The sequence below is a fragment of the Bubalus kerabau genome, chromosome 8 (genome assembly GCF_029407905.1).
Source record: "Bubalus kerabau isolate K-KA32 ecotype Philippines breed swamp buffalo chromosome 8, PCC_UOA_SB_1v2, whole genome shotgun sequence".
Taxonomy (NCBI): domain Eukaryota; kingdom Metazoa; phylum Chordata; class Mammalia; order Artiodactyla; family Bovidae; genus Bubalus; species Bubalus kerabau.
Window position 1 is genome coordinate 36,932,156 of NC_073631.1, and position 14,545 is coordinate 36,946,700.

Consider the following 14,545-nt stretch of genomic DNA (forward strand, 5'->3'; position numbering starts at 1 on the left):
CAGAGTATTGGAGTTTCAGCTTCAGCATCGGTCCTTCAAATGAACACCCAGGACTGATCTCCTTTAGGATGGACTGGTTGGATCTCTTTGCAGTCCAAGGGACTCTCAAGAGTCTTCTCCAACACCACAGTTCAAAAGCATCAATTCTTCAGCGCTCAGCTTTCTTTATAGTCCAACTCTCACATCCATACATGACCACTGGAAAAACCACAGCCTTGACTAGACGGACCTTTGTTGGCAAAGTAATGTCTCTGCTTTTGAATATGCTATCTAGACATTACTTTGCCAACAAAGGTCCGTCTAGTCAAGGCTATGGTTTTTCCTGTGGTCATGTACGGATGTGAGAGTTGGACTGTGAAGAAGGCTGAGCACCGAAGAATTGATGCTTTTGAATTGCGATGTTGGAGAAGACTCTTGAGAGTCCCTTGGACTGCAAGGAGATCCAACCAGTCCATTCTGAAGGAGATCAGCCCTGGGATTTCTTTGGAAGGAATGATGCTAAAGCTGAAACTCCAGTACTTTGGCCACCTAATGCGAAGAGTTGACTCATTGGAAAAGCCTCTGATGCTGGGAGGGATTGGGGGCAGGAGGAGAAGGGGACGACAGAGGATGAGATGGCTGGATGGCATCACTGACTCGATGGACATGAGACTCAGTGAACTCCGGGAGTTGGTGAGGGACAGGGAGGCCTGGCGTGCTGCGATTCATGGGGTCGCAAAGAGTCGGACACGACTGAGCGACTGATCTGATCTGATCTGATTTAGGTTGGTCATAACTTTCCTTCCAACGAGTAAGCATCTTTTAATTTCATGGCTGCAGTCACCATCTGCAGTGATTAATTTCCCTAAATACACATTAAACGATATATTTCAGTGCATGTCGTATTACAAATTGTGAACTTGTTGGTCTTAAAATGTAAACATTGTTTCCTCTTTTCAACCCTGCATGTGTTGGATGTTGATTTTATGTTAAGGCCAGTTATAATTTGATTAATTTACTCTAAACTCAAGTTACTCTAATGTGTTTTAAAAATGACATAGCAGTTACACCTGTGGTGGGAATAATGTATGAAATAGTGGAGAAAAAAGTGGGAGATGAATTCTGTAATTGACTTTAGAATTTGCTGATCATTAGAATCGAGAGACATTAAGGACAAATTGGGAAGAAAGCTGAGTTATGGAGATAGACACTGATTTGAGATATTGATACCATAATGTACCATTTGCAGTGAAATTGATTCCTTGCTCAAGTATATCTTGTTCATAACCACATATTGATGTGTCAAGAAGCACCTTGGATTCTATAACTAATTTGTTATCTGGACACTGTAATGGATACAGTGAAAAAATTGTCCTGTGACTCATTTCTAGTTTTCCAAACTGCTTTAAAATACATGGTTTAGGAGCCAGCTGGAATATTGCTTCTTTGCTATGGAAGCAATCCTTTTGAAACTAGAGGGGAAAATGAAAGAAAAAACAAAACCGGTACCTGAAATCTGTGAATTTTCATGGTGCTGGACAACTTTAAGAAAGAAAAGTAAGAGGTTTAAGAAATAAAGACCAATTTAACAAGAGAAATTTTACCTGGCAGTACTGTTTATCTCACCAATATAATGGCCTAGTTAGAGTTTTATTTTAACACCCTATTTATTTTAGCAATACTTATATCCTGAATGGATTTGAAAAATGAGTAGATTTTTTTTTTCAGGAAGTTCTAAAAGTACATAAAGATTTAATGATGTGTTAAACAGTCAAATAGTCTTTATAATTCACGAAAGACTTTTTCACATTTGAAAAGGGAAGAAGGCCTCACTGCCTCTATTTTTGTTAAAATTATAAGAAAACCTGTACATTAATCTTTGGAGCAATTTGAGAGGAATCAGGAAACTGCTATTTATAGTGATACAATTATAGACCAAGAGATGACATGTGGAACTTGGCTAAAAGGTAGATGATTTTGTTTTAAATTGAACAGTAGTGCTTTGGTTGTTTTCCCTTTGTAACACTCAGATCTACTGAGAAGTCAGACTGTGTTCTGCGATGAGGTGGTAGGGGAATAGGGTAATTTTAGTCAGAGGGGATATTTGCTTCTGATGAAATGATCATTTTTAGAAAATATAAATGTACTCTGAAAATTGAGTGCCAGATTGCATGAGCACTGCTTCAGGAATTTTTTTAAGAGTAAGAATAAGAAAGAATAATACAAAAAAAAAAAAAAAAAAAAGTCTTTGAACTTTGGTATGAAATGGCCAGAAAAATGTAGAGAATTTGGGACAAGTTTTTGAAAATGAGATTGAGATCAATGGTACCATCAGAGTTTGGTTTTGGCTGGAAGTAGGTGCTAAAATGGAGATTCTCAAGCAAGGGGTTGAATAAGCAACCAATATCTGTGACAGAGAGAGGGGAGCAGGCTTGTACAGGGGAAGAGGTGAACTGTTGGACGGTTGCAGCAGAGGCTTAATCGGGCACAAGTGAAACTCTGGATCTGAGATGTCCCAAACTGAGGTCAGGTTGTCAGCATGTTTGATGCAGACTAAGAAGAAAGTGTAACCTTGGTGAGGCAGAAACCTTTCTCGGGGGGCAGTTCAGCTATGAGCTCAGCAGACAGTCATCTCTGCAGGTGGAGAATGAGAATCTGCAATTCAGTTGGGGCTCTTGCTGAGTCCCCTTGTAGAAACATTTACTTTCTGAGAGAATAAGGCATCCAGAACTGCAGAACATAGACTTTCAGGCACTAGAAGCACCAATTTCCCCAAAAAGAAAATGAGAACTCTTAAAAACGGCCATCTCTTCTACATCCATCTTCTTGATTCCATGTATTCAACCTATTAAAGAAATAAAACTGTAACTGAGGTGTATGGTATGTTCTAAGTCCTAGAGGATGATGCTTCATACTCGAAAGATGATAATTTCTAAGCAGGTAGCTGCACCTTCAGAAGTCCATTTTATTGTTCTGACAGGCCAGCAGCTTCTCTATGGTATGCAATTTGTTGTTGTTCAGTTGCTCAATTGTGTCTGACTCCCTGTGACCTCAGGGACTACAGCACGCCACAGTTCCCTGTCCTTCATCATCTCCTGGAGTTTGCTCAAACTCATGTCCATTGAGTCAATGATGCCATCCAACCATCTCATCCTCTGTCATCTACTTCTCCTCCTGCCCTCAATCTTTCTCAGCATCAGGGTCTTTTCCAGTGAGTCAGCTCTTTGCATCAGGTGGCCAAAGTATTGGAGCTTCAGCATCAGTCCTTCTAAAGAATATTCTGGGGTTGATTTCCTTTAGGACTGATGTGATGAATCACTCTATTCCATGAACATGTTCCCTTTGCAACTTTTCCTATGCTGGGAAGAGGTTCTTTAACATTGAGTATGATGATATATGGGACCTCATGTCAAGGGTTTAAACATTCTGTTGACCTTCACATAGATACTAATGCTCATTTAAGCCTTGTGGATATGAGAAGCAGCCAGTGATGGAATATATACATAATTAATGATCTCAGTTAGGATGATTCAATTCCAAGATGAAAAGTTTTCCGTGTAATCAGCTTGCCACTGTGGCAGTGTTTGCTTTTAGTTTTGTCTCAACTGGTGACTGTGCCCTTCTCTTTATGCCTCTAAGTTCAGTAGTGACCTCTTGGTAACTTCAAATTCACCATGCAGAAAATAGTAATATCACAGAGACAAAGACTTTTTTTCCTCTGACAGCCAATTATTAAATAGTTACTAATGTGTACTGTATTTTGAGACCTGGGATTTGGTTTCTGTTGCTGAAACTCAAGACATTCAACACTGGTAGTAGTGAAATCAGCCTTAATGAATGAGACCCCATGCTACTATTCATGAATCCAGAGCATTGTGATGGCCAGTAACAGAAGCTGGTGGATACCAAGTGGCTGAGCCATTGTGTCTGTGTTATTGGTGCCATTTCTATGGTAGATGCTCTTGGATAGCCTTTAACATACAATATAAACAAGTTCATTTGGATCTATATATCCACATTTTCTCCAGACCTCCTAGTCTTCCAGCCTTTATCTTTTCACATCCATGACCCAATAGCCAAGTCAGTCTCTGCTTTCTATCAGGTTATAAATCTTCTTAATCCAGGCCATTTTCCCCACACAAAGTAGATGGTCTATCCTGTCTGAAGCTCTGGTCATTGCAAAGACTCTTCCCTATGACTGACTTTCATAACCATCCCTGGGTGATGATAACCTGCATTAGCAGATTTTCTTTCAAATTCATACTGAGCTGATGTTATCTATGATTCCAGAGTGACTTTTTTTTTCCCCTCCATCATCTAGTTTTAAGGGGTCCTCCTGACATAGTTATAGTGAGCTGAGAGAGGCCAAAATCTGTTTCAACTATTTATGAACAGACCCTTGTGCCTTCTGTACCTGCTCCTGCCCTATCCCACAGGTTCCATCTGATCTTACAAGGGATTATGGTTGGGTGCCCCCTTACAACAGGACAGAATGCAACCCATTATGAGTTCCTCTGGCTGCATGGTCATTTGCCTTATCTCCATCAAGGCCCAGAAGGCCAATACAGGTTACATTTCAAATGCTATTTAACTCTCTGCCACAGATGGCATGGCCTTTATCAAGGACTCTAGCAGTCTGTGTTGTAATTTTACTGCTGGATAATTCTCTACATGGCATCTTTTCTTATCATATATACCTCTGAAGCCATAGGGTCTCCTGGATCATGTAGCCCAAGAGGCAGACAGGCCTGTACTGAAAGCTGGGCCTGCTGTGGAGGTCTGTTCTCTTCTTGGTCCCCTTGGTGCTGGCAGCCTTCTATGTAATCCAGGACATAGGACATGGCTTTACTGGATTTGGAGCAAATCCTGGAGTCCAGCTAGGTTTTGTTTCCTTAGCAGTGGGAGAGGTGATAATCCATGCTTTACAAAGGACATGTCCAAGAATGCCCCAGGGCACAGGACATAGAAAGAGTTCACTGATTAAAAACCTTGTACAGTGTATGTACTTCATGGAGGCCTCCAACATATTTAGTACAAAGTGTATTTTGGTTTGATTAACTTGCTTTCAGTTCATTTAATTAACCAAATTGATGAACAAGTAAGCTTGTTTGACAAACTTGTTGTCATTGATGTAGGGACTCACGTAATATTCTGAGGTTGATTTAACGTAGCAGAGAACTTCAGACAATATAACAAAGTGCAGGAGAGTAAACCTAACCCTGGGGGAAACTTGAAAATATATACTGTAGTCAATCCCATGTCAATGTGAACTGCTTTTTAATAGGTACAAGGAAAGAGTGCATTCTTCATATTAATGGTAGTTTACCTCAGGTCTATTGATTTAGCAAAAATAGAACATCAGTTTCAGAAGCTGCAACTGGGACTATTACCTGACTGAATTTGCAGTAGTCCACTCTCATCCTTCAGGATCTGTTTGGTGTGAGAGCCAGTGTGGAGAATAAATGATGATATGAAGGGACCAACAGCTCTTTCAGTTCAGTTCAGTTCAGTTCAGTCCAGTTACTCAGTCGTGTCCGACTGTTTGCGACCCCATGAATCGCAGCACGCCAGGCCTTCCTGTCTATCACCAACTCCCGGAGTTCACTCAGACTCACGTCCATCGAGTCACCTTTTAAATATTTAGATAATTCTTCCTGAGATACAATCTGGCTTCTTAATATCTTGGCTGGGAGGGGGTTGAGTTTCAGAGGCTCCCATCTGGCTGTCCCTTCTTTAATAGCTCCTGCCTCACAAACCATGGAACCAGTGTGGGAATTCTGACAATTGCACTAGACATCCATTTCCATTATGCATTCAGGGATCAAGGAAATTACCATAAAATACATTGGTAGACCTAGACTGAAGCCAGATCCAGGCCAGGACAGTTACTGCCTGGCTTCCACATCCTCTCAGATAACAGAGGTGGAGACAGGGAGTGGATATGTTGACACTTCAGTTACCTGGATGTAACCGTAATTGTCAGCTCAAGCACTGTGTCTAAGAGTCATAAATCAAATCCACCTATTCTCTTTTTCCTCAAAGTGAAGTTACTTTCGTAGATGGCCAAAGGTTCCTTTGGTAAAATGCTGGAGGAAATTTTACTACATACCCTTTCTGTAGTAAGACAGGGACTTGTATGACTCCATGAACTGTAGCCCTCCAGGCTCCTCTGTCCATGAGATTTCCCAGGCAAAAATACTGGAGTGGGTTGTTGTTCCCTTCTCCAAGGGATCTTCCTGACCCAGGGATCGAACCCAGGTCTCCTGTGCTGCAGGCAGTCTCTTGCATTGTAGGCATATTCTTTACTGACTGAGCCACCCTACATTAGACCTGAGCTGCTCTTTAATCAAGGGGTTCTGGATCTGCAAACTGGCTCAGGTCTGGATCCTCTGCTAGAGATGGTGAGTTTTAAAAGGGTAGCCACTCTTAGTCTCCTGACCATCCATCTTTCATTTCTTTGTGATGATGGAGCAAAACACTGTCTTTCCCCAAGGACACTGTGTTCCATTAACCGTCTCTAAGGTTTTGAGTCAGGCCATGCTGACTGCTTGTTCAGCCTTGCTGCTCATTAGGATCATGGCTCCAACTTTGTTTCTGATGGTTAAGTGACACCATATGGCCTTCCTGGTTGGGAGATGATACCATCCCCTGCTGTCAGGGGAGTCGTTTCTGTAACAGCATCTCCTACTGATCCCCTTATCCTACAGATGACAGCCACCACCGAGCTTCCTAATAATGCTGGTTGGTACCCTTCTCACAAACACATTTTTTAGCACTTTGCTAAACAGAGGCACCTCTGTGTCTTCTCTGTGAAATATAGTTATCTGGTGGACTTTTGGTCTGACTTTGTATAGTATACCTACTCTAGCATGTCTAATCTCTGAGCCTTTTGAACTCTTCCACAATTTTCCATGACATTTTTGTCATTTTTATTTCATTTTATTTCATAGAATCATTTATTATGATTCTAAGAGCCATCTTAATACAGTGTCAACATCTGTCTCCAATGTCCTTGCTTGGAATCTATTGTTTGCATCATGTATAATGCCCTCATATAAATAAGTTCTAACTTGATGTTCTGGTGAGTAGAAGGAGCACCAACCTTTAACTTAAGTGCAGAGAGCCACTTGTGAAGGACCAGAGGGCTGTGGCTCGCATGGGGCTATTGGTCTGGAAAATCAGATTTTCCAAACTTAATCTTAGATTCCCACTCCTTCCCAACAATGAATCTGACCTTGGCATAATAGACTTGCTGGAGGTGAGAACTGAGTTTTCCTGAGAGCATTACTACTCTTAAGTTCTGGGTCTGATCCTTAGCCTTTACTGCTTTCAGGATGAGGGAGACAAGATACTTTTTTATTTTACCAGGGAGATCATCTAGCTGTCACACTTTTCCTTGAATTGGTAATTAAGCATCCTCTACTCTTCTTTTTATATTTTTTCTCTAATACATCAGTAGCATCCAGCAAGAACCATCTGCCTCTGTTGTAATTATGACTGCCACTTCCCTGAAACTCTGGGAGTGTCTAAGTTAGTGTACTCACCAGAGCTTCCCCTTCCCCAACCTATCCAGTTCACCAGTGGAGAAGATCACAGGCCAGAGACTCTTTGTTTCATCTAACACCAGCGATGGATGGTATCTGGACAGTGGATGGTATGGTCCCCAAACCTCATTTTAGTGTCTGTTTCCCAGTGCTAGTTTTCATAGATCATTTTCCCCAGGAAATAGATTCTAAGGTAGACATTTACATGCAGTAGATACACTAGGAAATACCCTTAATTCCTGTGAGAATGTCAGGGTAGTGGGGGTGGCCAGAGGGGTAATTTGAAAAGGGCTGTATTTTCAGCACAGGCCTCACCAGATCCCAGTGGAGGTCTGAAGTTGTAGTCTTTCAAGGGTGACAAGGAGGTGAATCTCCTTGATTCAACAGTCAGAAGTCCTTGCATGTGGGGGATGGATGCTTCCTTCCTAAAGAGACGATGTGGGTGGCATGCCACATTATCTTCAGCACTGTCAGAAAAATTCATTCATATTGGCATCATGGTACATTTGGTAGCATTTTATGTTTTCCAAATCATAAATGAGAGCAACTTCTATAATACTGAGCCTTTTAACATTTCAAGGCAAAAATTTGAAATTGGTATTATATTTCAATATGTGGATATTTTTCAAAGGAAAATATCCATGGAAGTCATTCTTCTATATGTATGCAAACTGTCTTGAGGTTTTTCTATCTAGAACATTGAAATACTGAAGTAACAATTTTATATGTATAAAAAGAAACTATTATGAGCTAGTCATTTCTACATAGTCATTTGAACACTTGTGAGAAAGTATCTATTAACATTGTTTAAAGGCAAGGCATACTAATGACAAAATAACCAATGCGAACAAGATAGGTGAACATTTTATAATATCAGAGAAATGTAATTTACATATATTTTATTTAATGTTTTACAGTATTAAGACCCTACTGGATATTTTCCTTCATCTCTGAAATAGAGATATATTTACCACACTACACAGAGAACCCAGTAGTAACAAAAAGAAAAACAATCAAGTGTCATGATAGCCAAAACATTTCAATGAATCACTGATAATTAAATGCTGAGGATACCTCATTAAAATTAGAGATGTCACATTTATCTACAGAAGATCAAATTTGTATAAAATTAAATTAAGCTCAACTGAGTCTTTTTTTTTAATATACATACTACATTTCCAATGTGTCAAAATAACTTTCTGTCTGATATGTTCCAGTGTCCTTTTTGATGTTGATTGGACATCACTAATTTGTTCTGCCAAGTAACACTGTTATCAAACATAACACATGCCACTATGAGTTTTCAATTTTTCAAGGGTGAATTCAAGCCTATTTTTATGCTTTCAGAAGGTATAGCTGTCCTTCAGCAATAACTGCTGTGGATACTACTCTTGTATAAATGCATGGGTGACCAGGAGCTATTTATTTTTAGTATTAAAACAACCTGGAAAAGTAAAGTTTTTGTAGTTGGTTATAAAAAAAAAAGTCATGCCTTTTAATGGAAAATTCCAGCTAATGTTTAGGAAAAGTGTGTTTAGAATTTTGAAGCACATGATATGTTTTTGACCAAGCTGATTTACATACTGACAACATTTGCACCCACCAAGAGTCTCGATGTGAAAGTAAAAATAAGATATATCTCACTATTGTAAGAGTAAGTCTTGATGTTACAATTTTCATGGAATTACCTTTATTTGATTATCCAGTCTTTATGCAGCTCTTCATTTAAAACTCTCCATGATTTTTGACTTCATCTGACTTTGCAAATTTAATAGCTTCATAAATTCTGTTTTGCTGCCACAAATGTTCCTGTTCAGTTTCATGACATTGAGTATGAGGTTGTCCATTGGAGATGAACAGAGTTGAGGGACTTAGGAGTGGGTATCACTGTGTTGTATCTGAAATGTCATGACCTCCACATTCCCATGCGGTAGGGGTTCTGCTGTTAGTTCACACTCAATCGGGAAGCTACTCTTCCCAACAGAAGAAGGATATAAAACATTTCCCCCATCTCTGCTGTGTAGGCAGAACCCTGGAACAGATGGCTAGAGAACACAATGTCCTAAGATTAGAGACAGAGAAATTCGGGTCCCCCCAAATAGAAAGAAATCAGTCTACAGTACCAAGTGATGCAGGCCAGACAGTTTGTAGAGCATAACAGAGAGGAACAAAACTAGCTTAACCATCACTTTGATTAAAAAAAAAAAAAAAAAAAAAAAAAGAATACTTAAGGTGACCTTAAAGCAAAGACTGAAAAAATTCTGCAGTGCAAGGATGAAAGCAGTCAGCACAGAATGGTGTGGTATGAAGACAATGAGAGAGTGCTGAAATCCAGACCAGAGACGTTCCCTGACAAGAGGAACAGATTATTCATGGTAGTAATCCATGAACAAGACTTCTCAACTCCTGATCAAGTGGGAATTGGACATAGACAGGGCTCTATTCTTCCTGGTATATGATTGTGAAATGATACTTTGGTTGATTTTATATAATATTTATTGTAAAGTATGAAGTCAGCAATTCTTAACAAATCTTCTCATTATCCATATTAAGTGCTGAGGTATAGAAGGCTACCTGGATTGGAGAAGGGTCTCTGGACACTTTAAAGTACCCTGAGAGGACACAGCCAGGTGGCAGTAGCCATTGCTACTGAATGGTTCATGCTGTCTGAACCATTTTCCCTTTGACTGACTTTACATTGACTGGTATGTGCTCTGGTTTCCTCCTCACTTGTGGGCTCAGGGTGTGGCAGTGCCTGGAACAACCTTTCTGCCACTTGCACAAGTCACTATCTTGCTTATCTTCTTAAAGCCTAGCTCAGATATTATATATTTATTCATTCATCCTTCAGATCCTCACTGAATACCTCTTACATGCTCAGGAATCGAATGATAAGAACCATGGAGAAATAAGGAAACATAGATATAGGCAGAGATTATTTCAAAAATAAATGCGGTGTGCTGCCATAGAATTGTTACTGGGTTTTTATTGCATATTAATCAGAGCAAGCGAGGAAAGGGAATTAGAGAAGACTTTTGTTTTCGGCAGGAGATGACACATGATCTGTGTCTGAAGAGATGATGTTATTTAGTTGGAGGGTTGCTGCTGCTGCTGCTGCTGCTAAGTTGCTTCAGTCATGTCCGACTCTCTGTGACCCCATAGATGGCAGCCCACCAGGCTCCCCCATCCCTGGGATTCTCCAGGCAAGAACACTGGAGTGGGTTGCCATTTCCTTCTCCAATGCATGAAAGTGAAAAAGTCGCTTAGTCGTGTCTGACTCTAGTGACCCCATGGACTACAGCCCACCAGGCTCCTCCATCTATGGGATTTTCTAGGCAAGAGTACTAGAGTGGGGTGCCATTGTCTTCTCTGAGTTGGAGGGTTGAGGAAGGTATAAGTGAGTAGAGAAACATGAAGAAAGAGTAATTGGAAATATCCTGATATTTGTGGAGAACTGTAAATAACTCAGTGTGAGCAAAATAAGTGAGGGGAGAAATGGTGAGAGGGGAAATTGGAGAGGTAAACAAGGTTTAGTACATAGAGGTCCTAAAAGACAGGATTTAAATCTCATAATACTAACTTTTGTAAGTTGTTGGGATTCACTGAAGTATGTAAGCAAGAGAATGGAAAGGCTAAAATCTCATGAACAGCTGCTCTTGTACCTGAAGCAGAGGAGAAAAAATGAGTGTATTAGACAGTAGATCACAGGGCAATCAGTTCTGTACCTACTGAGGGAAGATACAGGAGGAGAAAAAGGGAAGACGGGGTTGTTGAGCAGGTTGACTGGAATTGTCTATGCTACAAAAGCTGAAAATCTCAAGCAAGATTTTTGTTACCAACTTACAAATAGAAGTGAAAACAATGGAAGTCAATGAGATCACCCAGGCTGAACAAAGAGAATAAAATTTTAAGGCAAAGACAGAAGTTCTCAATCTTAGTTAAACATTTACAGTCAAGAATGACAATAGCATTTTGTCAGGGAATAAAGGACCCTGTCACAGGTCGTATGGCTAGTGAAGTTCAAATATAAGGCTTGGTGCTGCCAACATCTGTGGTCTCTCCTATGTGGCCATCTACATACTAGAATCACAAGAAATTCAAGTAAAATTATTTTTAACTAGAATATTTTTGGAGAGAAAATAATTTTTTTTTATCTTACATTTAATTTTACAGCATAGAGTTAAGTCAGACATGAGAAGTAAAGGAAACTTTAATGTTCTAACCTTTGTTCTGAATTCAGAGCCATAATTTTTATTTCAAGCTGAGTGACATTCTTGCTTTTTTCAACTCATTGCAGTCATTTGGATGACCTTGAAAAGATAAAATATCTTGTTTATTTCAGCTTAAAAAATATATAAATCAGTAGTTGAATCACAATGGTCATATTTATTTTAAATAATCAGTAACATAATGGGAAGATGCAGTTAAAAATACATGTAAATTCTGAGAACAGAAATGCTCCTTGTGTGCTGGTAGTAAAATGCTTATTACTAAATTGTTTTATTTTATTGCTAATTTATTAAAGTATGAGGGGATCATGGAGAAGAGTGAACATGTGGGTTGAGAAAGATAAAATATACTTCTGATCTACTTGCTTTCTATATTTATTGGATAGAGTGATGCATTAAGGTAATGATGTATGTGTGTGTTTTAATTTAGCTTTAAATTTTTCAGTGACCATTGGGTCATCTATTCAAAACCCTATGCTGGGCACAGAAAAATATACCTGGTGGTAGGATATATTGAATATGTCCTCAAAGAATTTGCCAACTACCTAAATATACAAAACTATACAGAGAAAATAACTATATACCTAGTTAAGACAGTAATGTGCTCTATTGATTCAGACCTAAATACAATCCTATAGCCAAAGAAGTAAAGTAATATTACCTAAAATAAAGTAATTTAAAAAACTGATAAATTAAGACAGGACCAGTGTATTATGACGGAGAAGGCGATGGCACCCCACTCCTGTACTCTTGCCTGGAAAATCCCATGGACGGAGGAGCCTGGTAGGCTGCAGGCCATGGGGTCGCGAAGAGTCGGATAGGACTGAGCGACTTCACTTTCACTTTTCACTTTCATGCATTGGAGAAGGAAATGGCAACCCACTCCAGTGTTCTTGCCTGGAGAACCCCAGGGACAAGGGAGCCTGGTGGGCTGCTGTCTATGGGGTCGCACAGAGTCGGACACGACTGAGTGACTTAGCAGCAGCAGCAGCAGTGTATTATGTACTGCTCTGTCATGATCTATAGTATTGATTTATTAAAATGAAGAGGCAAAAAATTCACATGACAAAGATAAATGCCTGGACTTGTGAAGGGTTAAATGAAGGGTCAACTTGTACTTTTTGAATTTTGGGCAAATAACATGATATGTGATTAGAATTAATAAGACTACTGAAGAGTTGGTACTTCTATCTTCCAATAGCAGAAGTGCTCTCACTTAGAAGATATAATGGCTTTTCTTTGTCATCCTGGAATCTAGGTCTGAAAGCATAGAGTAAAGGAAAACCCTAGAGTGAAATAAAGGTCTCTTTGACTCCAACATTGGTTTCCTAGAGTATATTTAGGGGCTGTCCCCTTTGTTCATACTTATTTCTGGGCACGTACACCTCTGCACATTTTCTGTAGATTCACTTTTGACATTTTGTTCCTACGAGTCCACCTTTGTTTCTTTAACCATTTTCCCCTTTCCCTACTGTGAGCAGTATTCATGGTTTAATTTCACTTTTGACCTCCATCGCCTTGAACTTTGCTATCTGATGAGAACTAGCAGATACAGGTCTTTAGATTCCTACAGAGAGGACATTGTGGCCACTATCAGATAAATGTCATGTGACTTAAAAGGAGAGTTCAAGGCTGAATTTATGTTCCTAACCAGTAATAAAAAGTCTGAGAGTGGTTTAATAGCATTAGCTTCAAGTATCTTACATTTGGTCTTAAAATTAAGGTTGAAATCAAAAGGCATCAATCTCAATGGCGCTTAATGGAAGGTCTGTGTAATTCAATAACAAATTCTGATTTAGGCATTTAGACAGTCATCACTTAGATAAGAAACAATATTAGTGTCTGTATGTTGTTGCTGCTGCTTCTGCTAAGTCGCTTCAGTCGTGTCCAACTCTATGCGACCCCAGAGACAGCAGCCCAACAGGCTCCCCTGTCCCTGGGATTCTCCAGGCAAGAATACTGGAGTGGGTTGCCATTTCCTTCTCCAATGCATGAAAGTAAAAGTGAAGTCTCTCAGTTGTATCCGACACCTTGCGACCCCATGGACTGCAGCCCTCCAGGCTCCTCTGTCCATGGGATTTTCCAGGCAAGAGTACTGGAGTGGGTTGCCATTGCCTTCTCTATAAATTACTGTAAAATGTAAGTTTGCATGATTACAATAGATGCACTTTAAAACACGGGTGGGAATCTCACCTTGCCCCAACAGAGGTATTTTTTTTTCTTTCTTCTTGCTAACAATGCAAGTTTTTACTTGCATACCAAAATAAAATATCAGTGATTATTTTAAACTAAAGAAGATAACAATAGCTGTTGCTTTCTCTTTCTGATCTTGTGTCTGGGTCATAATGTTAGGCAGGTGGAAATTTTTGTTTTATCTTAATGTGTACATGAAATTCTAGGTCTTGAAAAAAAATAGAACCTTAATTTTTATCTGTGATATGAGCAGTCCTTCACAAGAGCGTTTTTTTTGAAGACTTACAAAAACTGGACAAAATAGGATATATGTGCAAACATGATGAAGTTTTAGACCAGTAAAATATAGCAAACTAAAAAGAATGAAAGTATAGAAAATATGAAAGCAGTAGTAAATGTACCTCAAGAGATATATTACCATAGCAGTATTTCTTGAACATTTGGATAAAGTAATTCAGAAAAGTAATAAAGTGATTACTAACTGAGAAGGATTTTAATGCCAACCAGTGTGGCAAGGAGTACTGGATGCCTTCTAGAATTTTCATTTACTGAACTATTTTTACCCAGTACCATTTTCATTACACTGGATATAAATATTTC

At 39.4% G+C, this 14,545-nt stretch overlaps 1 protein-coding gene across 28 annotated transcripts in view; it reads left to right on the forward strand.

Moving 5' to 3' along the window:
- Positions 1–14,545, forward strand: part of LOC129659044 (uncharacterized) — a 464,676-nt gene that overhangs the window by 321,389 nt on the left and 128,742 nt on the right. For 5 of the 28 annotated variants that reach the window (XM_055590083.1, XM_055590084.1, XM_055590090.1 and 2 more), the window contains one exon: positions 7,553–7,633. The exons of the other annotated variants lie outside the window; for them this stretch is intronic. In XM_055590083.1, the coding sequence (XP_055446058.1) occupies positions 7,553–7,633 (81 nt within the window). The remainder of the gene's footprint in view (positions 1–7,552; positions 7,634–14,545) is intronic. 28 annotated transcript variants of the gene reach the window in all.